The following is a 27,873-nucleotide window of genomic DNA, read 5'->3' as shown; positions in this document are numbered from 1 at the left end:
CCCGAGCCGGCCGGGCGGCGGGGAGAGCCGGCCAGGCGGGGTGGGGAGAGGTGGGGTGGGGTGGGCTGGGGGGCTCCATGGGCAGCTCCCGCCGCCATGGTCATCGCCCTCGGCAGCGGCCGCCTCTCCGGTGAGCTCCGGCCCCTGGGCGGCGAGGAGCCGCGGGCGCTGGGCGGCGGGAGGATGATCGCCGGCTCCTGGCCGCCCCGCAGCCTGGCCAAGCTGGGCCCGGCGGGCGCCCCGTCGGAGCTGCCCCCCACCGGCCCCGCGGCCGCCAACGACTCGCAGTGCGGGGAGCAGATCCTGAGCTACGGCAACGTGGAGAAGGTCGTCATCGGGGCCGTCCTCTCCCTCATCACCCTGCTGACCGTGGCCGGCAACTGCCTGGTGGTCATCTCCGTCTGCTTCGTGAAGAAGCTGCGGCAGCCCTCCAACTATCTCATCGTCTCGCTGGCCCTGGCCGACCTCTCGGTTGCCCTGGCCGTCATGCCCTTTGTCAGTGTGACCGACCTCATCGGCGGTGAGTGGATCTTCGGGCGCCTCTTCTGCAACGTCTTCATCGCCATGGACGTCATGTGCTGCACAGCCTCCATCATGACCCTCTGCGTGATCAGCATTGACAGGTGAGCAGGTGTGGGACCACTGCCAGTCCCTTCTGACACCCTGGTGGCCCTGCCGCCACACCAGGGGCAGGCCACAAGCTCTGGGTCCTCTTGCACCCTCAGGGCTCCACCACAGCAGCCGGTGCTGCCTGCTGCCAGCACAGTCCACACGCCCCAGTACCCCCTGCCTAACTTGGTGGGTCTTTGCAGAGGCTGAGAAATGTGCAGGATACCTCTTAAACTCCTTTGTGGTATGGCTAGGGTTGGGCTGCCTCTAAAGCTAGTGCCAGCATAAGCAGCCTGAGTTCAGTGGAGTTTCACCAGAGCAGAGAAGGCTCAGGACTTGCAGCTTATCAGGTTTTTACTGTTATTTTAGTACTCCCTGAGATGAGGTCAGTTTCAACTAACAGAACTGTTTTGGCCAAATAACCATACGATAGAAGGAAAAATAGCTCTCGAGTATTTGCATTTTTGTATATGTATCTGCAATCCCCTTAAAAAAAAAAAAAAAAAAAAAAAAAAAGGAAACCACCACTATGAAGCAGTCCTCACTAGTGTTTCACATCTTCCAAAAGCAGCTCCAGGCAGGCACTGGAGCAAAAAGGAGTATACAGACTGCAAGAAGAACTTAGGCATTTCTGATAGCCATATGTCAAATCTTGTATTTTGCTCTCGGCTAACAGGTTCCTTTATTCCATGCAGGTCCCACTCTAAAATCAGATGTAGCCTGTAACTTCCCTCTTCCACAGCCTAAATCCTATACCAGTCATTTTAGCATCTCGAGGGAGACTGTTTTCCTTACAACTCAACACAACTAGCAGAAACTGAAGAACTTTTGAACTAGGTTGTAATAGTTTATCAGAGTCCAATATCTAGCCCCGGCTGACTAGTGCAGAAAGTTTTTAGATACAACTCTGCATTAGGTTTCTACAAAGAAACAGACTTTCCCACAATAACCAGAGGCTGTTTCCTGCCAAGAAGCATCACAGTTTATATTCATTTCAAAACTTTCCAAACGTCATTTCTTTATAAGCATTTCCTGCCCTGAATGCTCTCTGTTTTGTGAATTCTGTAATGGCTAGCAGTTACCTGAATGCTGCGAAGCGCTTTGTAGCAATGAAATCTACATACTAACTTTGAGTATCAAAGGATTTTGTTGTTGCCTTGAAATCTTTTGTTGCCATCTTTTAACTTAATTCTAGTATCGTAAGAAAATACGAGTAAGCTTATATTCCTTCCCAACATTATTCTGTTTTTCTATCCCAGTAACTTTTAAGATAGCTCATTTCATTTTTCCACACTCTCAACATCTTTTCATTCTTTGATCATTCTTGAGATCCATGTCTGAGCTCTCCATCTCTAATAACCTTTTTAAGACAGGTTAACACAATTAAGCTTTCTTATCCAATTAAGGATGTGTGATATAGTAGCATTGGAATAATTCCATTTTATGCTTTTTCATTGCTTAGCTTAACATCTGAGATCACTGCTGTATGCTGAGCCTGGGCTGGTCACAGTAATGATCAGGTCTCTCACTTTCCCCCAAACAAATAATTACAAGAGATACAGCTATATATTTAGAACAGAATATAACCTATTATGTATTACTGCTTTTCATTAACAAGTACTGTTTTAAAACAGAATTATTCTCTTCTAGCGTTTGCATATTCCTGCTTCTATTACTGAATGCTTATTGAGCACAGTCTCTTCATAATTAATTATACTGTTGTCAACTCCCTATTTGAAGTCAAAATTCTGTCAATCATGATGCTTTAACCTTTGCTACCCAAATCCATTATGTAGTTAAGATAGGTAATGTTGTAAAGAAGAGGAGGCAAGCTAGCAATTAATTAGCAAAATGTCTTTACCACTTGGCAATAAAGAATTTAAAAACTCCATGATTTGCAATGCTATTTACAAATAAATAATCTTATAGTGTCGTAACACTGCTCAGACAGACCAACGATTAACATGAGATGTTGACTAATCTTTGAAAAGTGTGTATGTTGAAAATGTGCAGACCAAAGAGATGATGAAAATTAAATGTGAACGATGAAATGTCACCACTGTTGGATTGATTTAATGGCTCTAGCTTACATACAGTTGTTTACATTTGTGTAGTTAGGAAAGCTTTAATTATTCAGTGATGGAAACATACCTCTGAAAAAAATGAATACTTCTAGATGAAGTATTGTATATGGTACAGGAGTCTGCAAATCTCCTGTGTATATGTATATAGTGCATTAGAGGTTCAGGCCATATTCACAAGGACTGTATTCTCAAGGACCCTTTTCCATGGGTTTGGTGCAAACACTTGCATGTTTTATATTTTCTAGGAGGAGAAGATCTGTGGTGATAGAGCCCTTATAATCCCAGTGCAAAGAATACAAATATGACACCAACCAGAAAATCCAGAAGCAGGTCAGGAGTGAATGACATCACCATCCTTCAACTTGGCCACTGTCCTGGGTGCCATCAGATACACTTCTTGTAGCACAATTAAGTGGTCCTGTTGTCACATTTGCTAAGGGAGAATGATTAAGATAGGGTAAAACTGAACATTTTTTTGAGAATAATTATGAACTGGACTGCCACCTGGCTCTTTAGGATAGTTTTGGAAGCATTTGTCATCTAGTAAAGTCTCTCCTGAAGGGAAAGCTGCAGCTGTTGCAGGCAGGGCAGAGACAGCAGATAAGTTAGATGTTCTCACATTGTCATTGTTAAACTTCTAAGATCTTCCTGAAGCAGATATCAGATATACCTTTATCAAGGTAAATAGCTGAAAAAAATGTTACTATTGAATTAATCTTTAAAAAAAAAAGGAGGGGGGGGGTCACTACAAACTGTTAGGCAAGGTTTTTAGGGAGAGGTAGTGTGGTTTGATAGACAAACAAATATAGCTTGTAAAAAAAGAAGCTTGAAGCCCTTCCAAACAGGATAAAGTGAGTAAATTCAAGAGGCTTTTTGATTTGTTTCTCTTGTACAGATATATGCTATTTGGCTCGTGTCACTGAATGCCAGCAGCTGGCAGGCCTACTGCACAAAGTGTGAGAAATTTTGCCGCACAGCCCTCAATGGTGGATGCATTTTTCAGCTGGATTTCTATCAGTTGGAAAGCTCTTAGAGATGTGGATTATCACGGAGTCTGCCAATGGACTGGTTTTATTCTGTTGGGGGAAAAAAAAACAAACACATTTTTTTCCTAACTGCACACATCCTGGGCAGTCTGTTCCAAAGGAGTGTGTTACTGCCAGAAATAATCCAGAAATGTCTCATATTATGCCTTTTTCTTTTCCTTTCCCTGTTGTTTCCCTTTATTTATTTATTTCTATGTGTAAGATTAGCTAGAGAAAACAGCATGGCTCTAAAAGTGTCAGCAAAATGCTTCACTCATGTTTGTAGACAGTTGGCTTATAGAGAGGCCTCCAGGACAGCAAATGGGAGACTAACATGTTCTTTTACAGCAATAGTAGAGTGACCCAAAACATGAAAATTCTGACTCCAGGGGTAGGCATCAACATTAAGTTTTTCATCCTCGCTACTCTATGTCTAAACACAGGTTCCCAAATAGGATACATACATACTGCATTTTTAAATTGACATTTGAAATTTGCATATAAACACCAAATGTCTAAGGGCTGGCTTAATTCAAGAATAGTGCTCTTGAGGACAAGGATGTGAGATTCAAACAAAAACTCAAAAATTCAAAAAAAATCTCTTTAAAGAGTCTGAATAGAACTGCTTGTACTTTTTAAGTTGCTTCCACACTAAGTTGTACAAATGTTAAGACTGCGAAGTATATGCTAGTACTCTAAAATGCAGAGCTCCAACTTTGTACAGGGTGCACATGCTAGTCTGAACAAGTCATTTTTGTTATCTACAAAGAACTAAATTTTGTGGCAATCATGAGGTAATGTCTGTAACGATGCAAATTTTGGACCATTATGCTTTTTTCAGTTCATATCTTTCCTTCTATTTCACAACACAAAACCCTTCTTTATTAGGGTGACCCGAGATAAACATGTTATTTTTGAGTTATCTCTACCTTATTTAAGCCCTCACTTTGGGAGGACGCTATCTGCTTATGGACAGGTCTGTCAGAAGTAAAAACAGACATGACAGGGAGACCAGCATATTTCTACCTTTCCAAATTTTGTAAGGATCAAACAGGCATGACAGCTTGATACCTGGATAATCAATATTACCCTCACTATTTTCATTATATGAGAGGTAGCTCTGGAGAAAGGTAGCAGAGAGACTTTGGTAAGATAATTGTGCCTCAGTGAATCGTGCCTCAGTAACCTACTTTAAACATTTCTTATTAGCTTTTTTTTTTTTTTTTCTCCTGAAGGTCCACTTTGCTGGCTCTGAAATAAATAAAATATATCACATTTAGATTCCTTTACATTTAAGAGTGTCTGAATGCTGCGAGTGAATTACAAGGGAAAGATGCAAACTATTTCAGTGGGTGAATGAACATGGAAAGGGAATTAATTGAATTTAAACTGGTGTTGTTTGCCTGCTGATTCATCACGTTCTTCTGACCCAAGATAGCTACAGAAATCCTGTTTTGGAGACTATCCACTGAATAACTGCATAAGTAGCAATTTTTAATTCAATTTAAAAATAACTCTTTGGCTTAGAAAGTAATAAAGTAACATAACTATAGCTGAAGAATTATAACACTTTCCCCACACCCACATAAGTAATGAAATATTTTTGGGGGAACTTTTCCAGTCTGCATCTCATCCAGCAATTCATGAGTATTCCAGACTTGCATTAAATTGATGAGGATTTTCAATTCTTACGCAAATGGAACAATAGTGGAGCTTTTTGTTGTTCCTGAGCTTTTTATAGACAAGGAACAGTTTTCTCGCCCCTCCCTGTGTGATATCTTTTACAATGCCCAAAATAAGTACGAATGCTTATGCTTCACCTTAGAAGATGTCCCTCCCTAGATGCTTACCCATTTCACGGTTCCTTGGTGCATGCCTGGGAACTTAAGAGGCCCAGTGCCTCAGAGGAAGAACTTGGGACTAAATTCAAATACAGACTTCAGCACTTAAAATTGCATCCAGGTGTCTAAATTCTGCCCACATCCAAAACTGATAATGTGACCTGAAAACCCTGTCAGCAATTTCCTAAGTCTAATGGCCCCTAAGAGCCCTGTGTGTCTTCCTGTTCGAAATGAAACTCTTTTGCCCTTAGGGCATGGGTGGAAAAGGCTGCAGTCTGTGCTGTTAGCTCTGCTTGGTTTCTTTAGAATCTATATGTAGATGTATGCACAGCTAGATATCAAAAAATCCATAATGTATTTTGGATCGAGAGTAGATATTAACACCCACATTCAGTGGCCTCAGGTCCAGGAGAATGTGTTCAGTGTACAGTCTTGAACAAAGTATAGTCCAAGAACTTTTATCATTGCTTTAGTTGACGACTGTCCTGGTAGACCCTATGGGCTAGCACCAGCTGGCTCTGTGATCCCTGCTTGGAGTTTGGCTCTGGTTGATTCCCATTCTGAGGCACCCTACTTTACACTACATTTAGAGAACCTTGGTATGGGATGTATATAGGATACAAAAGTCATGAGTTGTAAGGTTTTTCTTCAGACACAGTCTGTAGGTATTGAATCTTCTAACTTTCACTGACTTATATGTGAAGTGTGTTCCTTTGTATCTTTGCAAGGTTAAGTTCCCCACACCTTGCAAGCAGCAGAGGTCTGATGTCACTGAAAGCTTGAGAAAAGCAGAAAGCTTCCATTCACATATAAATAACTGAGACATTGAGGAAAAAAAATATAAAAGGAATTGTATGTGATAGAGTTGAGGTCTATATTGCAGAATAAAGTTTTGTGATCAATAAATATGGCAGCAAATTCCTAAATACTATCACCATCACAAGATCCATTCCTTCCATTGGTCAACCCAATAAACAACTGTACTCTTTCTGAGTCTGTAAATAACTTGTCTAGCTCAAAAAAGATACGAGCAGTATTTTCATACACTATTTCAGAAAAAAAAAAAAGGCTTTTTTTTATTCCTTTCCATGTAGTTTTGCAAATTTAGTCAGCTTGGATGTTCAAGTTGTTCTAGTTTCTTTTTATAAAGTGTTTGTTGCTAAACAGTTTTGTGATCTGTTTTATGTTTACATTGAGAAGAGGTACAACATTAATTCTTGCTCACAAATCCTGAGTTGAAGAAATAGAATTGGAAGTTGAATGCATTTTTAAGAAGTTTATGGTAGTGCAATGTGTACCTCTCACTGACAGCCAGTTCCAAGAGAGTGAATGAAGCTGGTATGTTGTGCTGTGCTAACATGATCAAACTGCTTTAGGTACCTTTTTGTGGCATCTTCGGGTGTCTTTTCCTATGTCGTGCAGGCAGCCTGCAAGAAGTGAGTTACTTACACTGTAATCTGTTCTTGGCCATAGGAATTGCTTTGTTACATCTTTGCACAGATATTATATCTCATAACTAGGCTTAGTTATGCACTGTAAGAATAGGAGGTAGCAAATAAAAGGCATTCTAACAGAATTCTAAGAGATGGGCCATTTTGTAAAGAGTTAACAACTCAGGAATAAAGTGGAGGTCTGTTTACTACCAAAACAAGTGGTAATAAAAAAAGTTCTTACCCCACATATGAAACTATCTTCTGCTTGCTCTTACCAGGGCTTAACACTGGCTGAGTTTTCAGAAGTGATTTGGGGGTTTCTAATTATTGTGATTTCATCCCCACATTTCATAGGAGCCTGACAATCAGAGGTAAGGGAATATTAATTCACATTTTTGCCAAGCAGGGCATTCGGGAGACATTTGAAAAGTGATTTTTCCTGTCAAGGTCACAAAAAGAGTTTCCATGAGTGAGATTGGATTTGCTTCGAGATTCAAAGGAATAATAAAATGCTAGAAGCACTCCCTTCAGTTTTTGAAGGGGGCTTTCAGAAATATCTCCTAATATAAATCACAAAAATACAAATACTTATCAGAATGGTATTATAGCATAGTATAACCTCTGTACACTGATATCAAACTATATTTGCCTAGAATGTTTTTTCTCAAACTGAATAAATACTATAGAATGAAACAATCAGGTATTTGTGGTTATTGCACTGTGTTTGAAGCTATTCTACTACTGCACTACTGGTAACATGCTTTCACAGCCTTCTAAAGGAGCAGAAATTAGTCAAGGAATATTCTTTGATTTTTTATGGAATAATTTTCTCTGAAAAAATATTTTTTATTTATAAATTCCTTGTAAATTACATAAAGGAAATATCTTATTTCTTTAAAAGAGATCCAGTATTATTTTTAATACTGTTTTTGAGTTTGAAATGTTTTATAAAAACAATTGTTGCAACTTTTGAAACAGAACATCCCATTTAATCTACAGTTGGTATTGTATGTATGTCTATGACATATCTCTGTCTTTCCACTACAAAACCTTTTTTTTTTTTCTTTCCTCTCAGCATATCACATAAAGATCTGAATGATCTGGTCCTTTCCGTGTAGAATAGGAAATCTGAAGAAAGATCTGCCCGTTGCAGTTTTTGCATGAACATGAAAGTGCTGGAGAAACAGCTGAGTCTGCCAAGATGCAGTTATCATACAATAAAGATTGGGGAGTGAAACTACCAATTCTGGTACCTGATTTTACAAAATACAAGTGCCATAAATCAGTGCTCAGTGCAATTTTTCCAAATGGTCACTAGTGTTAGGTGAGGATAACTTCTTATGGCTGGAAAGCTCACAAGTGTCAGCTTTTCACATCGCACTTCATAGCCAACTACTTCTAAAGGATTGTTCTACTCTTGCCAAACTTGACACACACAGGCTGGCAAGTTCTCTTGTTCCAGGTCTACTCAGTGACACTGAGACGCTTGATTCCTCATAGCATCATTGCAGAATTTCACGAAGAGGTTGCTGCTGGTAATGCAGTGGGAATGCTTCACATCTAAACTGTATTTCTAGGGAGACAGGAGGAGAGATTGTGCAGAGAAGAGGGGGGAGTCAGCAAGCTGCTTCTAAATGAGTCTGAGCATCAATTTAGCTAGAAATGCTAATAACACACATTGGTTCTGCCTGCTTAATTTGAAGCTTGAGTTAATATTGGAGTTAGATCACAAATTTGAGGCAAATATTTGCTGTCGTAGTAGGTATCGCTTGTTACAGCTTTCCTAAATATATAAAAAGCTAGACTTGGCAAAATATTGACAACTTTATCACCCCAAAACATGCAGAAGTTACCTTTCAGTCCTTGTGATCATGAAAACTCCTCTGAAATGAGCCTAAGGATATTACTGCAACCCATATGTAATCCCATGTTATCCCAATTTTAAAATTTGCTTGTCTTGGCCATAAGTAACAATGGAAGATGAAAATGATGTGACAAATTTAAATCATTTGCAAATATTGAGTGTGGATGCACAAAACTGAAACTTTTGCAAAGATAAGAGTAAAAATTTTCAGTTATAGAGTTAAAGCTACAAGGACTTTCATAGCTCTTTGCCACTACTCACATGCTGTTCACTTTTGTTGACTTCACTACAAGATATGCATCTGAGTGAAACTTGTTTTCAATTTGTTTGAAGTAATATAACAAAATTAAAGAATGAATGTAGCAGCTTTGATTTTCCTCTCCTACCTTGCCATTCAATCAGGAAGCTTTATACAGAACATCTCGATTATCTGATACATAAGGGTGGTTCCATAAATATTAGCATATACACAAATCAGGTAGTGATTCAAGTCTAACAGTAAACACATTTTGGGGGGGCAAGATGGAGACAAGAATTAAAATTCTACTAGTGCCAGCTGTTCCAGTATCACGCCAAACAGAGATGTGCAAGGAAATCCATGCAGTACTGAGTTCTAGAGATGTTCTTTCCGTCCTTATGCTGGCTTCTGCTATCAAATTGTGAGCCAGCACAAGAGATCACAGAGGGGGTTAACATAATTGTTTACAATTATTTCCTATATATACAGCAAAATGGTCATGATTTGTATAGAAGACAAAAGCAAGGAGGGACATTACAAAAATAACTTTAAAAAAAAAATATGAGAAACCAGGGTGAAATCTATTCTTAGAGGTACATTGTTTCTTGATGAAAAAGCTGGCAACAAAGTTTTTTCCTGAGATATATCAAGGAAATGGGTGTTTTTAGGTACTGTCAATAACTTGAAATCAAGTTTTGTAGCTTGTGGAAGTGTAGATTAAAAATATAACCACAAGGAAAGTTGCTTGTCCATTTCTGTTACATTTTTTGATGTTCCTTTAAGGAGACCACGGGGAATGGTCGTGGAGCCATGTGGAAGGATAACACTTTTTCTCGCACTGGGAGCTGTAGGTCTGCAGGGGATGGCAAGCTGGGGAATCCAAAGAAAGGAGCAAGCAGCAGTTAGCCATGTCTTAAAGGTGGTAGGAAAACTGCTCAGGGACCAAAGGAAAAGTTTGCTGTATCTCATACACTCACTGACTTGGGTAAAAACCGAACCAGAAGCAAAGGCTTGCCTGCAAGGGGATGGTTCTTGTGGGATAATTGCATACAAACTTTCTTACTTCTAACTCACCATATGATGAGTTTTCCATATTGAAATACATTAAATTGCTAGTTTTCATTTAAATTAATTTTGACCTTTGTGAGTTGAAAATTCTTTAGTCTTTTGGGGAGAAATTATTATTGTAGAAGATGTAGGCCATCAAGAGGTCTCCTCCCAGTAACCTTCGATGCAGTTCTGCTGCTTTTATTCCCACTGAAGAACACTGATCTGTAACCTTGCTGGCACTGGAATCATCATTTCTCATGAGCTGTGTTTTAAGTACCTTCAGTCAGAGATACAGCCTCTTGCCACTGCAAGAGAAATTGAATCCCAGATACAGAGCTTTCTTATGTACTTTATTTAAAATTTAACTGCTTTTCATTAGAGATGCATTAGAAACTAGGGACAATGTATTTCAACATTAGGCTTGCAGATCTTTGGAGACAGACACACAATGTGACTACAAAAAAAAAATAAAATAAAGAAAGAAAAGCCTGTCTGTAGTGTGTTCTTCTTAGTTAGAGCTAGGAAATGTAGAGCTACCCTAGGAAATGTAGAGAATTGTGAATCAAACTAAAGAATACTGGCTTAAGAGATTTACTCCAGTAACCAGTATTTAGAAATTGGTGATAGATAAAAATTAGGAGGTGGGAATGGAAGGAATGAGCACAGTTGACAGAAGTACAAGCTATTATCTAAACTTATTGTATAATTTGCAACATAACTCTGTCATCATGAATACAAACCATAAAAACATGTTGTGATTGTCATGAAATATTTCATATACACAGACCATTTGCCAGAATAACTTTCTGTAAACAGTTCTTCATGTGGGTTGCTAAATTTTGTTTATTTGCTGTAGAAGTAGACATTTAACAAATATTTGAAATACTAAATCACTGAACAAAGTCAGTGTCTGTTGTCTGGCCACAAATTACTTGGAAACAACACGTGGCCCAAAGCAGCTGCTGGCAAGATGCAAGCTTTTCTTTAGTAGTCTAATAAGATGTTTTGATCTAAAAATAATACAGCTCCAGCTCTAAAGACTTTTTTTTTTGCTTGTTACGTACTTTAGTTTCCCTTTTACCTTAAGAATATGCATCTGGAGACAAGCACAAGCAGTTTTATCAACAATGCTAATTGTAGTCTCTCAAGAGTCTATTGTCCCATATTAAAAAGCTATTTTTGCTACCTGAGTTTGGTCATTAGCAGAACACAAGTGTGTTGTGTTTTTTTTTTTTGTTGTTGTTTTGTTTTGTTTTCCCCTCCAAAATAATCCAAACTAAAATGGCATGGTGGACCATTTGCCTGTGAACTAAATATAAAAGGAGGCTTAATATTTCTAAAATCTGTTACTTAACATTAAGTCTCTGCAGTGCTGCCTAGGTGCTGAAGGGAACATCTTATCAAATATCCCAAACACCTGTAGTTCTTGGTGAGCTACCTGAGAACTGCATAGGCTCATCTGTGGTGATTCATCCCATGCTGATAACAAAGTTAATCTCCTAAATTCAAAGACATGTTTGAGGATATTAGTCTAGCAATTAGAACTGAGATTACTGGAAACTGTAGGCACAGCAATAAATCTTGGGTATTTTAGTCTTTATCTACACACAGCTGATACCACCACATCTCAGAAGAACCTTAGTGTTACCAACCTGTTGCTGAGAAATGCAAAAGAAAGATGTACTCACTGAGCGGGGAGAAGAAGGGCTTCCTTCTGCTGATTCTACATCTTTCACTGTTTTCCTGTATGTCGCAGCGTCTGTAAAATGAATGGGATCCTTGATAATCTCTAAATCCCACTAGTTTTAAAGACTTGGGAGGGGGACGTGGCCTATCATCAGCTGTACCTATTTGTGTTTTGGCATAAAGGTATAGCTCTAAATTCTGGGGAATATGAAAGAGTATTTTAAAAGAATTGTGACTCCACACACACCCTGATCTGCAGAAATGTTTTTTTGTGTATAACCAGTAGTTGAATCTGGCCTCATATTTGTCATTCTGTACAAAAGGCCCAAGTGTAGAGGGCCAGAAGCCCCTTTTCTCAACAGGAGAAAAGCAAAAGATTTATTCTGTATGCCTGTGAAGTTGGTTAGTAGCAGTTTCTGTTGTGTTAGAATTTGTTCTCTATATTAAAATATTTAGTGTTGCAGATTTTGCATGATATTAAAAATGATGAAAAATATGAATGATGTTGCTGAAGGAAAATGATATGCTGTACTGGAAGCCTCTTGTATGCAGACCCTTATTCAATGAGACAAAAAGGACACTTAATCCTGACTTAAATTTTTCTTAGGTTTCCTACTTAGAGAAGTCTAAGCCTATTTGGAACTGTCTTCACAAAAGTAGACCTAGTGATGTCTGAAATGGGAAGTAGAAAATTCTGGATCTAGATGAAATTCTACTGATGCAGCAAGCTGGAAAATGCTGGCTACATGAATCTGCAGTCTAGCAGGTCTGAGCAAGACCCAGAAGGTTCAAAGTTTGTTGGAGTGGAGTACAAGTTAGCTACTTTCTTCATTCTCAAACCCACTAGATGGAAATGAGTAAATATTATAGCAAATAAACTATTATATCCTGTGGCTGAGAAGGGCTAAATGTACAATTTTACCCACCACAGTTCAGGTTTTGCTGCAGTTAGCTTTCATCGCTAGATGTTTCTTGCCTTCAGCCTTTTCCTTCAGTTGAAGGGCATCTGGGGTGTAGACTTGAGAATGCTGAGTGATTGCAAGGGGAATAAATGCTTATAAGATTATGTTAAATTCCTACAGAAATCTTCTTCCAGTTTATAGAGGACAGCTTGATCTGATCAATTTATTTATTGGAATGAAGTTCCAAAATATCACAGGATGAGATATTTTCAAAGGAAATGACAAGAAGCAGGAGTGTTGCAGTGAAGGAAAAACTTGGGATCTGGTGTATAATCATGTTGTAAATAAATTTGTTTAAACAAGTGCTAAGGAAATAAATGAGGTTTGACTGGGAGATGTGGTAGATGTACTAGACCTCACACTCACTGACATGAAAGATGAGATATGATAACCTCATTCTGTACCACAAACTTAGCAGGCAATATACTGCTAATAACAAACAAATAGCTATTTGACTGACTTAGAGGGAAAGAATCACCTTATTATATTCTGATAAGTCCCCACTGCACAAGTTTCTGTTGGAAAGGACTGTTTTCTAAAAGGTTCTCAAGCTGCAGATACACAACTTGATCTAACTTTTTGCCATCCTTCCTTAATACCTTCCCCTCAAGTTGTGCTCTCTTCATCCCACTGCTTCTCCTTACAAAACCATGTATGATTACTTTTTATGATAGCACCCTATTCACATTAGGAAGTGAGACATGTTTTTACTGCTGTAGAAGAGAAGCAACTCCAGAGTCTGCATCTTTAAAAAAATAGAGTTGTAGTAGATCAGAATAGATTGTTCTGGGTGGTGTTTTTACCCTGCTGGGCAGCTGAGCTCCACCACAACTGCTCTCTCACTCCTTCTCCTCAAAGAAAAAGGGGAAGAAAATACAGTAGGAAAGGCTCAAGGGTTGAGATAAGGACAGGGAGATCACTCACGAATTATTCTTATGGGCAAAACAGACTCAGCATAGGGAGATTAATGTAATTTATTGCCTATCATTAGTGGACTAGAACACTGAGATACTAAAAACAAACTAAAAAAAAACACCTTCTTCCCCCCCTCCCTTCTCCATCAACCATCTTTTACCTCCTGCACCCAAGCACTCCTATCTGCTAGCTCCTGTAGCACAGCAGTTCTTTCCCTTTCTTCAGTCTTCCCTCCCAGAGGCCCAACCAGCATTGCTCTCTGGCTTGGCTCCCTTTTCCCAGCAGTGGGTCCCTTTTTGGAGCAGCTGGAGCTGGCTCTGATCTGACATGGGGCAGCTGCTGGGCTCTGCTCAAAGAGGCCACCCCTGCAGCCCTACACTATCAAAACCTTGCCACATAAACACAACACATTCTGTTATCAAAATATTTTATGCAGTTGGGATGATTTTTTCACTTTTTTTTTTTTTTTTTTTTTGAAACTAACACAAGTGGAATTATCTTCTGAAGTTTTCTTATGTTTCAGAACACGCTGGTTCAGTTTGTTTGCTTAAATGTGAAAAGCAAGAGTCAGCCACCAGTGCATAACTAACCAGTGCACTTAGGATTAAAAAAACAAACAAACAAACAAAAAATAATAAAAGTAAACTTTGGATTTTTCCTTCATAGAACTCAGAAAGAAGGCTGATTTTAAAGCTTTCATAAAACACAGTATGACTCTTTTAATTTTTCACAAATCACTGCTAGATACCTGTAAGAATGTGACTTGAGCGGAAGAAGCTTATTCTCCTATTGTTTTGATTAGAGTGGTACCTGGAATGATTGAATTGCTCAGAATTTGGAAATTTATCACAAACTCCCTATCTCATGCTTTTCTTTTTGGTTGGTTCATCTTTTCTTTCATGGTTCATGGTTTCTTTCTTCTTTCCTTCCTTTCTTCCTTTCTTTTAATTGACTAAGCCTTACAAGCAAGCTTTGCTTGCTGCTACTCACAACTGAGTAGCACTGAGTAGTACTCACAATCACCGATCCAAGTTAGTCAGCCAGAATATACCTTCGTGTGAGGACATACAGTGACTTTTTGATGTTGGACTTTTTTATGAAACTGAATTACTTAGATACTTTTGCTGCTTTAGCACCTCAGTCGCAGTCCCAGAGTTGCCATTTCCCACTTTTATTCTCTTAGTGGGTTTTCTTCTTGCTTTCGGACCTATGTGCATTGAGAGTTCCTTTGTGAGAGGGCTACGTTACTGAAGAGTATGTTTTACACTGAACTCTAACAACAATATTTTAAAAGTATTTTTCAAGAAAGGGCTGGAATTAAAACCCATGGTGCCCACTTTCTAGGAACAGTAGGTACCCATGGCTGACATTTCCACAGCTAATATTATAGAGAAATCTATACACTATACAGACTCTATACAAGATGCTTTATGCTTTCAACTTAGATTTTCCTGTGTAACATGATCTATTGATATTCTGTGTTTTTCTTCCCTGCTGAGCTTTGGTAAAAAAATTAAACTTGAGGTGAACATTTCAGATTTGTACATATCTGGCCCAAATGAATGTAGCAAAATCCCGCTGTAATTTTTGACATATTCAAACTTGTCTTCAGGCAAATACTACAATGGCCAAAGCCAAAAATGTCCAAGTAGATCAATTCTGTATTTAGATTCACCCATAATGACTATATCACGGTTCAGTAGGGCTGTTGCAAAATCACTGTCATGGAGAAGCAAAGAGGAGTATTTGGACCAGGTCCTTCCAGAATTTTTCCTGTCTCTACTGAGACAGGAAGAGAGAGAAGGGGGAGGAGGGAAGAAGGGGTTGTTCCTTAAGTGCTTTGTCTGAAAATATTATGCTTAAATTGTTTGTATTCAAGGAAGGAAGAGAGAGGACATAAATATCATCACATTTAAATAAAACTATTCCCTGAAGATACTTTGGTTTAATATAGTGGTATTATCAGTTCAATGGGCTGTGATTTTTCATTTCATTCATCACTTACTTATGCTATGAAAGGTTCTGAAATGCTTCATTTAATTGTACTAAAGAGATCAGTCATGATTTTCTAGTTAAAGTTGTAGGAGGCTTTCATTTTGAAACACCATTATAACTTTCAAAATAATTCCTTTTAAGCTGATGTTTAGTGTCAACCCAAGTGTGACTCATGTAGTGAAGCTGGAGAAAATCACCTTAGCCATTTTTACATTATGGGAGTCTGACAAGCATTTTCTTTTTTAAAAAAATACAGTTTTCATAGGTCTGAAATCAAGCCCCCACACATTTAGTTGAAGATACCTGTTAGCTTACCTCAAGCAAAAAAATAAAAAACGGTTATGCAATTAAAGCACTAACCATGGCTTGCAGTGACCCTGTCATAAGGGTCTATAGGCTCATTTGTGGTTCTGGGCAGGTCAATTAAACTGCATGTAGGCTGAAGGCCTGGTATCAGGGCAAACCCTGATATTCAGGCTCCCCGATCGCTCAGAACAGAGCTCTATGTATCTCTCTTCCTGTGTGTTTAGGCCTTCTCCTGCAAAAAAACAATGTGTGTAGGATGCCTGCATCTTGTGTCAGTATGGTGCTCAAGGAACAGTCAGAGCAGAGCTGGATGCAGGAACTGGGGAGTTCCATGTTTGTCATTTTTGTAGTGTTGAACTGGACATCCTGGACATCTTCCTCCTGAGAACAATTTAAAGGCCTGGTGTCCCATCCCAAATGTATGTCTCCACCACTAGTCCTGAGAAAGTTTCCAGGTTGCCCCAGCTGTATCCACACAGGCAGCATCCCATGTGTTGACCAGAGGCACTTCAGCACCTTTTCTGAAGGCCCTCCTAGAGCTTCCTAGGCTTTTCACGATTTGTGTAGCACATACATTTTGGGACCCACTTGCTGCTGTATGCAAAGGGGTCATCTGGTGTGTGTGTTTGTGTATGTATGTTCCTGTGTATCTGTGGGAGGAGATTACATTAGACTGACATGTTGGCCAAAACACGTTGCAGACACTGTAGGCCTCAGACTGCTTCATTGCTCACCTAAGGGATGTTTGTGTTGGTGTCTGACTGTCAGAGTACAAAACTGAGAGAAAACACATTGGTGTTTTTATTACAGTCTACTTGAATGTTTGCACAGAACAGGGTAGTCCCAAAGCTGAGGCACGTCTGGTGGTTGTCTCCTGGCACATCTCCTATGGCTTGGCTGAAGCCAGCAGGCTAGCCTGGAATCACAAGTGCTTGTCTTTACCACAGGCAACACCAGTCAGGATATGAGGGGGAAAGAGATGTGTGCTCTGTTACTACATTGTGAGCTGGAGAATCAAATCCTCTGAAGTCAGTAAGAAGGAGGAGGGGAATTATGTTAGAAGTAGGATAAACTCTGGCAAGAACCTGAAATCTTCATTGGCTTTGATGAAGGTCCTGGGCCTGAGGGATGGGAGAAGTAAGATGGGGATAACCCAGAAAAGGAAAATATTGGTTTGGTATCTTTTTCAGTTTCTAGTCTGTAGATTTTGTTCTTTTCCATTCCTCTATTTTCTTTTGCTCAGGAACTGCCTCTGTTTAAGAGAATACACATTACATCTCAGCTGATACTTCAAGAAACCACATCTTTGCTTAAAGTAATTCTCCCCCACAGCAAGGGCAAAGCAGCAAATAAAACTTTTCCTAACAGCAGCTATTCCCAATATCAGCTGTCTGGAGTGTTTCTGCCTATCAGCTGGGCAACTTGGGTTATCCTGATGACATCCAGCTATCATGTTTTTCCTATATTAGTTAGCCCATAGGATCAAATTAAGTTCAGGAACTTGAAGCTTGCTTTCAGTTATATAAATGGCTCAGGCCAATGAGCAGATAGATCATGTAAAGATTTAGATCCTCTAATCATTAGGCTTTCAGCAAAAGATCATGGCTAATGCCCATCTTCTGACAGACTGTGTCTAATTGCAAGAACACCAGTGAAGTTTATTGTGCAGGAGATAGAAATGGTTGGGTATAAGGATCAGGGTATGAAATTAACTTCTCAGAAACTAAAGGCCATCATAAAGATAACTTCCAGTCCTAAAACATTCCTCCCCAATTTCTTTATTGCAATTAAAAAAAAAGAATAGAGCCACATCATTTCTCTGCCAGTATCTTACCAGTAACCAGTGGTCTGGTCCTTCATCCCATCCATTTACTTGCTGATTCAGATTCTCTAAACTGATAAGAGAACAAACATAAGTAAATCCCAGCCCATCTCTGGCTTTTCCCCCTTCTTGAGTCCCATGTAACACCATTAAGAAACATTTCAAGTCAAACCTCATCCCTCCTCAGCAGCTTTTGAATCATATGCATTCATGCTCAAGATCTCTTATGCTACTCCTCAAGCTGACTGACAGAGCTGCCCTCTCCAGTCACAGCAAATCAGTTACTTGTCATCCTCAGACCCATTTTACCTTTTCAGATTTAACTAGTTCTTTTCTACCTTTTTCATAAGGCTATATGAGATACAATCCCTTTCCCCAGCTTTATTCCAGCCTGAACTTCTGTTTTACTGTACACCCAATCTGACATGAACATTGCAACACAACCAGACAGGAAAAAATGAGAGTGTATTTTCCCTTTCTTTCCTAGAACAAAGCTTTCCCTGGTCTAGTCTTCTCAGATAGTATGTTGTAGTAAATTTTACTTTACTGTGTATTTTGATTATATAATTTTTCACTCTTGGTAAGGAATTAAAAATTAAGAAGAGCCTTTTGACTCCCTTTTCACTTCTTGCACTATTACTTGCTCGTTACTGGAGGTAAATAGTGAATGTTAAAAAATAAAATAAAATTAAAAGGGAACTCTGGCAGGGGAGAAAGGGCAGAAGTGGGCAAAGTGTCCCCCATGACACAGTTATGCTGTTTCTTCTAGAAAAGCATGAAAATATTTATTTTCCCTCAACTTTGCAAATAGTTGAACAGTATATGGAAAAATGGATTCTACCCATGTGTGACTTGCCCATATTTAGAGAACTTTTAAAGTGTTACAGATTATCTATCGAGGAGTGGGGTGGGAAGCGCTTTTGAGCTATATAATTATAATTAACCCTATTGCAATTACTAAGCAAACCGCATATATATGGAAGAACAGAGATGAAGAAACCCACAAAGATAGAATGTAGACACTTTGTAAACATTTAAAAATAGGAAATCTTCCATTACACTGTGCAACTTCATTCAAAGTATTTATTTTCCAATCCTCTTCAGTTTTTAAATACATCTAGATTCTAGGAGGCTTGTGAGGGATGAAACCCGTTTCCCTTCTTATCTCTCCTATCTTTACATCATCGGTGAAGATACAAGAAAGGAAAATACACACATACCATGTTAAACAATAATATTTGCTGAAAACAGGTGATCCCTTAAGGTTTACTCTATAATACATTTATTTGTGTAATTGTATAATACTGGCCAGGAAATATGTGTTATCTAATATTTAGGATGCGTTGCAAAAAAATATATATGTAAAAAAAAATCAGCAACAGTTTTTTGGGACCTTTTCTTTCATCCAGCGTATCATTTGCAGAGTAAAACCAAAGGCTACCAAACTGTTTTGCCAGGTAGCTAAGAACAAGGCAGTAGCTGGTGACAAATACTTTGACAATCATGCAGTGGGAAAATGAGAGGCAAAAGGTTAGAACAGCTAAAAGAAATTTTCTGAGGTCTGAAGTGAAAGAGGAATATGGTTATAGAAATTATGACTAAGATGAGAAAGACTGAATGGAAAGACATTGCAAATATCTTTCTGGAAATACGGCTGTTACAAATTGGTTAGAATGACAGCAGACTTCTGTGGAACAGAAGTCTGAGATGAGTAGGCAAAAATTAAGAAGGAAATATACAGAACTAAGAAAGGAATATAAATAAAGCAGAGCAAGAAAGTGAAATAAAAATAGAATCAGTGAAATAAAAGAATGAATTAAAATAAATATTAAAATGTCTGATACAGGGGGAAGGGAGTCCATGAAAGTACAGGAAAACTGAGAGAAAGGTAAGAGAGGAGAACATAATCTTCTACTAGGGAAATTCTATTCCTTTAGAATGAAGAGTTTTGATTGACTTAATCTTTTTCTACTGCCAGAAAACATATGCTTCTTGAGTCCCATCAAGAATAAGCAATAATTTTTGAGGAAAAGAAAGATCATCAGAACATTTACTATGAACAATAAAAGCACAATACTGTATTTAACATATATCCACTCCAACAGTAGGGATGTCTTCCTTTTGTAATGATAAGTTATTTATAGGAAATATATTTAATTGAGAGCAAAAGGAGAAATAATAGAACATGTTAACCTTGCTGAAAGCATAGCAACTATTTCATTACAATTATTCCAAACATCACAATTTAAGTATCACTATTTCAATAGTATGAATAATGTTGAACTTGAAACATGAAGAGTAAGCTTCTAACATAATAGATACCACTACATACATTTAAGGTCTTTCATGTTACAGCATTCAACATTGACTACAAAGGAGAAATTAGGACCTCAACCATTTCTAGCAAATGCAATTAAGTGGAATCTGGAGACTGTGCTGAGGCTTTTTATAGACTATGTGCTAATTCACTGCATAAAAAAGATGCAATGTTTAGCCAGATGGAGCACAGAAGAAGTTGAACAAAGTCTTTTTTTTTGCCCTCACTAATGGTTTGATTTTCTTAGTTCTGTTGTCTCACTCTGAAACTGCACGATACTTAATGTCTACATTTTAAAGTGATCTAATACATACTCCAAAAGCTGTCATGTATGCAATGGAATCAGTAACTTCTGTGAAGAAGAGTACTTCTGTTACTATATATTTCTGAAATATATTCCTCTTCTGTAACAATAAACTGGCACTTATCGTGAAGTGATTATGAGGCCAGCCTCTATTGCAGAAAGGCAGGTATCAAGGCCATCATACAATAATTAACAAGGTCACTTTTCATATCATAACATAAACCATAACATAAAGTGCATAGTCATGCACTTTAATTCCTATGCGTCACCACTTAAGTCTTTTTGTGTTTTTGCCCCTTTGCTTCCATCTCAATTACTTAAATATGTGATAAGAATAATATTTCTCTGATCAGTTTGTATAGCTTATTTGTTTAAATGCAGTTCTGTGGGACAAAGCATTTCCTATTCAGCAGGTACACAGTAGTTCTGAAAAGAAGACAAATTCTGTTAGGATGGTCAGTGTAACCATAACAAAAATAATAGATTTGACCACTGTTTCAGTATGCTATTTTTATATTTATTTTGTCTTTTAATATACCAAAATGTAAGCAAAAAAAAAAAATAATTCTAGATAGATTGGTATAGGGATGGTTCTGAATGCTTGATAGCTTTTAGGAATGGCATTTTTCTTCTATTCTTGCTAAGTATCTCTTAATGTTGCACTGAATTGAACAGAAAAATTGTGGAAGATCATGAGAGAACCACAGCCACTGAAGGAAGAGCAGAAGATTTGCATCATTCTTCAGAATAAGTTATTATGGCAGGCGAATCATTAGACAGGACTGTATAGCTGTGGGTTGGCAAAGAAGCAAATACAAAGAACTATGTATTGAAGCTTTTTAGCTTCAATACATAGAACAGAAAACCCCAGCTTAAGCTCAACTCCAACTCAAATAGTAAAGTGATAATAGAACAGTATCAGATTCCTGATAGAAATAGATGTAATACACATCTGTATAGTTTTCACTGATAGTTTTCACTGATAGAAATAGCTGTAATACACATCTGTATAATTTTCACTATAGCTTTTCCAGTTCTGTTCCATGGTAATCTGATCTGCTTCATGAAAGCAAGGTCAGACCATGGCAGATGCTAAACTGATTCAGGAATAACCAAGTGATAGATAAGGTCAGTGATAAGGAGTAACCAGACAGATAAAGTCTTAGAAACAAACGTGAACTAATTAAAATCGAATTCTATCTACTTATAAAGCACATGGAGACAAGAGACAAAGGAATTATATGCGTGTGCTTCAAAAAAAAGCATAAGCAATCCCCATGTCATGGTTCATTCAATTTACTATTGGGTTGTTCAGGAGGCTTTCAAACAGTTTTAATGCTCTTAGCTATTTATCTTTCTGTAACTCTGACTATCGTCACAGACAAGTAACAGAGGTAAATTGGACTATCCTAATACTATTTTCTTTCTGTTGTTGAAGTTGATGTAGCTGTTAAGTTTCAGTTTGTCTCAGTTTGCTTTATTCATAAATCAGAAGGTGGGGGGAATATATCTATCTCAAAATTTCCAGTCTAGCTATGAACAAATTTCCATTTTACAGCCTAAATATAACAGATATTTAGCTTTCTCAGGTGGAAACAAAAAAAATAAAAAATAAAAAAATGAATTTTCTGCTGGAAAAAAAAAGCCAACAAAAAAAAAAAAAGTCATGCTTGGTTAACCTGAAATGCTACCATGCCTGGCACTGCTACTTTTTTATTTTTGGAGAAAGAATTTGTATCTTCTTTTGTGTCTATGGAATTGCTTCAGTCACAAATGGAGAGTTACTCACAAGCAGATGATGAGAAATATCTTCATGGAAATTTTTTTGATGAGGAGGAGATGCCTATGTGAACTCACTTCACAGAAGTGGAGAAAAAGCAAACTATTTTTTACAGTTTTCTAGGTTAGAGAATAAAGTAAACTTATTTACAATAAAAGAAATTGTATTGAGCCTGTAGGGTGTTGGTTTTTTGCCTTTTTTTTTTTTTTCAATATCTAGTAACATCAAGTGGCACACAGTAGCAGTCCAGTTCTTGTCCTGATAATCATTGTGCCAGCAGTAGAATATGACAGCCATCACAACAAGCAAATAGCTAAGAAAAGCACGGATGGGAAGAAGGAATACAAAGAGTCACAGTAAGATAAAATGACGTGCCAGCGATGGGAACCAGGGTCTGTGGATTCCTGTTCTGTGATACACTGCCTACCCTCCATGTAAGCTACAGCCCAATGCTTTCTGTAGTATTTAGCATACTGAGCACACTCATAACAAATGCCTGTGTGATCTGCACTTAAAGTGACAATGGAGACTGTGTTAGCCCTGTGGGACAAAAATGGTTCTAATAGATCATTGTAATACATCAACATCAAAAAGACAGATAGAAAACAAAACAAAACCAAACAGAAAACCTTGAATGCTCTCCTATACAGTTGTACTGGTTTTATTACTGTCTGTAACAATTTAGAGGTACTGGGAAAGAACACTAGGTCATGGGAAGCCAGATCTTTATTAAGGAAAAAAAAAAAAAAAAAGATTTATTCATTGATTTATTCATTTAACTTTTGCATTGTTGTTATTGTAAATGTGGCAAATGGTGGCTGTTCACAATAGTCGATGATAGCACTCCAAGGAGGAGGAAACTCTTCGCACCTACGTATGAGCAGAACTACAGAAAGGGGATGGCAAGTGATTATTCCTCCCCAGGACTGGGAACCCCTTGTGCCTCACACCTGAACAAGACTGCAGCACAGGAAGCAATTTCTATTCCTCCAATAGGAAAGAGAAGAAATCAAAAGAAATTAGTCCAGAATTGGGGATGTGCTCATAGGTTTACACATTATTTTAAAAACAAATTTACTCTGCCCCTCGCTATTTCCCTCTGTTTGGTCTACATTCTCTGTTTTTACTTTGAGCTATTTGAGCAAGGGATTGTCTTCCAGATTTCAGTGATGTAGTTCAAGAAAAGTTCCCATCTTCTTTCTGTTGTTGTATGCTCTAGATGCTAGTATCTAGGCTCTCTGTGCTCTTTTCCCTCCATTCACTCTTTCATTCACGCCTTTCTGGAGAGGCAGCAGGGCTGTGACCAGACCATGTGTCGTGCTTATAACAGTGATCCCATAGTGGTTTGGGGCAGGATCCTGCACTTGGGTGTGCTGCACACAGCATCAGACAATGCAGAGTGAGAAGTAAAGGCCAGGTGCCTGCAATAGGGAGCTTCTGTGGAATAACCTAGATTTAGTCCCCACTGTGCTGGGTGTAATATGAATAGGTGGTAAAGAAGCCCTGTCTGGCATAGCTGTGTATTCAGGAAAGTCCACAGAGGAAGAATAGCAAATTGCATTGCCCTTTTCTTACCACTGAGAACTGAGGCATGAATTCTTTCCTGCCAAGATCAAAACAAACATCTATGGCATCGAAAAGGAACATCTCAGAATAGCAAGTCCAAGACACTTCTTTCAGACATGTGGATGTCTGAGATACACGAAATAGTTTTTTTGGGGAATTTGACTTCAATCTTTCCCAGCATTAATGCCTCAAGATGTTACGTATTTTTGGAATGATACGGTAAATTCAGCTGATTTACCTCTAGTCATTTTGAAGGTAGTAATTAAAGATTAAACATTACAAAGTATATTTTTGCAATGAATTTGACACATTTTTGAAACTCATGAATATATTAAGTCTTGGACACTCTCTAGTGTATTAGACAACAGCAATGATTTACATTATTTTGAAGTTGCAAGTAAGTTTTCAAGGGTAATAGATTTCATATAGAGATAAAAAGATAAAGTTCCTTCATTTATGCCTGCTGACTTTTTTCCCATCATACTACATTTACCAAAATGAATAAGGCAGAAAGGATGCTGGTATATTTTTATGTTAATTAATGTATTTTAATTTCAAATAGCATTTTTGAAGCTCAGATAGCTTCCCCAAAAAAGTGGTGCCAGGGCAAAACCAATAAATTTTAAGACTTTTCAGTATACTTTTGCTTTCATTAATTCTTTTTGTTATATTCTGATACCTCACTAGGCATTCAGCGTGTGTAGCCCACAGATCTGATTTTCACAGAAACCTAATTTAACTATTTTGGCTACATAATGAAGCTCACCTCGTAATCATGTTATTTTTAATGAGCAACTGAGTAATAGTTTTTCAACTTTTTTTTTTTTTTTTTTTTTTTTTTTTTAAGCAATACACTGTAAGTGATATGGAAGCTTTCTGCACAAACGGTGCATTTAGCTCTTTTGTAGCTAAGTCATGCTATGCTCAGACAAATTTTAAGGGTGTGCCACTGCTGTCCCAGAAGGAATGGGTTGGTTTGAGCAACTTTCCTCTTTCCTCAATTTGGAAAAGTCTTCCTCCTTAGCAGTGCAACTAGTTTTGGCTACTATTGTGTAAAATAGAAATCTTCGTGACATTTACAGTATGCCCAAGGCCCCTGGCACTGGGGTGATGGTTATGTTCTAAAGATGATGATGAGGTGGACAAGAAACAACCTTTTCTAATGCTGTGATCCATGTTCATACATCCTAGTGTCTTAATTCCAGCCAATTTTAATACTCCTAGCTCACAGCACCACCAGGCACAACTTCTTTGGCACAATAGAGGGCTGCTGTCATTTGCTTGTGTTTGCTTTCAAGAATAGGACACAATAAACCAGTTTGTCCTTTGCATAAAACTTGCCATATCAGTAATATAAATGTCAATGACGTTGTTGACAGTGGTTGTTGTTACTCATCAGAACAGATCATGAAATGATGCATCCTTTTATTTCCAATACTGTAGCATACCTGGGTTCTTGTTGAAAGCAGCAGCACTGGCCATAATTTACTGCATTGCAGTAAAATCAACATTGCAGCATTCTGCAGAGCTGGGAAAATACTTGTATTTTGATTTGCTGGGTGAATAGGGAGAGGAAAAAATTCTCAGATAAAAATTCTCAGATAAAAATGAATATACTCATATTACCATATTTCTTGTTTATAACCTTCCAAAACCTTCACTGTATAATTGAATGCTGGTACCTCTTGAAACCCAAGCCATGTTCTGAAACCTGATGTGAAACCATGTCTTTTATGAGTAGGTAGCGATGTGAATCACATTGCTTTTTCTCAAAATTCTTCCTTTTGGGGGGGGGGGGGGGGGGGGGGGCAGTGTGGGAGGGAACAAAAGAACCATTTGAGAAGTTAACAGGAAGTTAAGTTCCAGCTGAGCAAAAACCAAGTTTCAAGTATAAATGTTAGGTGGAAACAAACAAACAACTACAACAACAAAAGCCACCAAACATCCAATGCCATCTAAGAGAAGCTCCCATCATTAGAGAGAAGATAAGGAGACCTTCTGTAGTTGAGAGCAAACAAGCTTAGGATCTTGCTGTTCAGCTGTATGAGGCAATAGTGATAAATGTTTTACTAGGAAGAAACAAACAAACAAAAAGAAAAAAGTGGTTTAATCTCTCATAGCTTTGGAAATGTGGAAGTTGTCAGCAGACTTCATTTTTTCTATGAAAACTTGATACGTTGTAAACATGTTTCTTGTCTGTTTATGATTATTTACCATTCTAAACTTAGCTTCTGGTAAAACTGTTTTTTTTTTCACAGGTCTTCCTGAACTGACACTGTGATAGATTGCTATTTTGTTTGGTAGAAGTTAGGATATCGAATAAATGTCATTTCTAGTTAAATGATGTTAAAAAGAATTATTGTAGTATTGAAATAATCTACTCTTGACATAAGTTTACAGTTTGTAGTGCCTGTCTGAAATGTGAAACTAAGAAAGACAACTCATCATCTCAGATTAGTGGCAGGGATCTTCAAAAGTGATGAACATGTAAAAGGAATGAAGATGAATGCATGCTTCTTTGAACTTAAACATCCACTCAAAAAATATACTATATGTTTGTGGAGCATGCACTTGTCTATACACCAAGATTGCATAAGTTAGCTGAATAAAACTTGGGTTTCAGAATTTCCTTAATAACCAAAAAATTAATTATCTGCATGAAGACTGCACAACTGCATTAAAATCCCAGTCCTTTGTGGCTAGAGATTTCCCTCTAGGAAAGAGCTTTTATACAAAATACCAGCACCATAAATCTTAAAGTGAAAGGTATATACACGAATTTACAAGTTTGAAATACATGCATTGAAAAATGTAAAAACAGAAACCTTAGCTAAAGATATTATATTTAATAGCAGACTATGAGAAATTATTCTTATTAGTTAACCACTGCATTATATAAAAACTCTATGTTGTTGTTCTAGGTACCTGGGAATAACAAGACCTCTCACGTATCCTGTAAGGCAGAACGGGAAGTGTATGGCTAAAATGATCCTGTGTGTATGGCTCCTATCTGCCTCCATCACCATACCCCCGCTCTTTGGTTGGGCCAAAAACGTAAATGATGAAAAGGTTTGTTTGATAAGTCAAGACTTTGGCTACACAATTTACTCCACAGCAGTTGCATTTTATATCCCAATGTCAGTGATGCTTTTCATGTACTATCAGATTTACAAAGCTGCTAAGAGGAGTGCTGCCAAACACAAGTTTGCTGGTTTTCCCCGGCCAGAAGAAATGGAAGGGATTTCTATGAATGGAGCTGTAAAACTGCACAAAGAATCGGAAGAATGTACTAACTTTTCACGACTCCTGAAGAACGACAAGAAAAACATTTCCATCTTTAAGAGAGAACAGAAAGCTGCCACTACACTTGGAATTATTGTTGGGGCTTTCACCGTGTGCTGGCTGCCGTTTTTTCTCCTCTCAACTGCCAGGCCCTTTATCTGTGGTACAGCGTGCAGCTGTATCCCACTGTGGGTTGAAAGAACATTTCTATGGTTGGGTTATGCAAACTCCCTCATTAACCCTTTTATATATGCCTTCTTCAATCGGGACCTGAGGACAACTTACCGCAACCTCCTGCAATGCAGATATAGAAATATCAACCGGAAACTATCGGCTGCAGGAATGCATGAGGCTCTGAAGCTTGCAGAAAAGCCAGAATTTGTTCTGTAAGGTCACTTATCCTTTCCTATGGTAATTTATTGTTTTGTTGCATTAGCTTTGATTTGAAAGAGCTATGGGAAGAAGCAGATTTCTTGAACACATTTAATAGTCACCAAGACACTGGAGGGTTATAAGGTTAATTCCTGTACAGCCCCCCAGTTCTAGCAAGACCGGAGAAACAAGATGACAATCTAAAGAATTTGGTCACAGGGGAGAAGAACTGAAGTGCTAGATAACAGAAAGAGGAGCATAAAATGTAGTGCAGGATCTTTGAGCTGCTAGTGAGGAAAGAGCAAAGTTGCTCAGACCAACCCATTCCTTTGGCTCCTGGCCCCACAAAACTTTTAGTAGCTCTGAATGTTGGATGCAGCTTGTATCCTAGAGAATTTTGCTGTAATAAAGACCAGTGAATG

At 38.2% G+C, this 27,873-nt stretch overlaps 1 protein-coding gene across 1 annotated transcript; it reads left to right on the top strand.

Annotated features, from left to right (window-relative positions):
- Positions 1-96: 96 nt before the first annotated feature.
- Positions 97-27,469, top strand: HTR7 (5-hydroxytryptamine receptor 7; the record flags this gene model as incomplete). The annotated part of the gene is made up of 2 exons (XM_084290552.1): positions 97-623; positions 26,719-27,469. 2 exons carry the CDS (start codon positions 97-99, stop codon positions 27,467-27,469), a joined length of 1,278 nt encoding a protein of 425 aa, XP_084146678.1.
- Positions 27,470-27,873: the final 404 nt, after the last annotated feature.

The sequence above is a fragment of the Netta rufina genome, assembly GCF_964035555.1.
Source record: "Netta rufina genome assembly, chromosome: 7".
NCBI classification, from domain to species: domain Eukaryota; kingdom Metazoa; phylum Chordata; class Aves; order Anseriformes; family Anatidae; genus Netta; species Netta rufina.
This window is presented reverse-complemented; position numbering and strand designations above follow the sequence as displayed.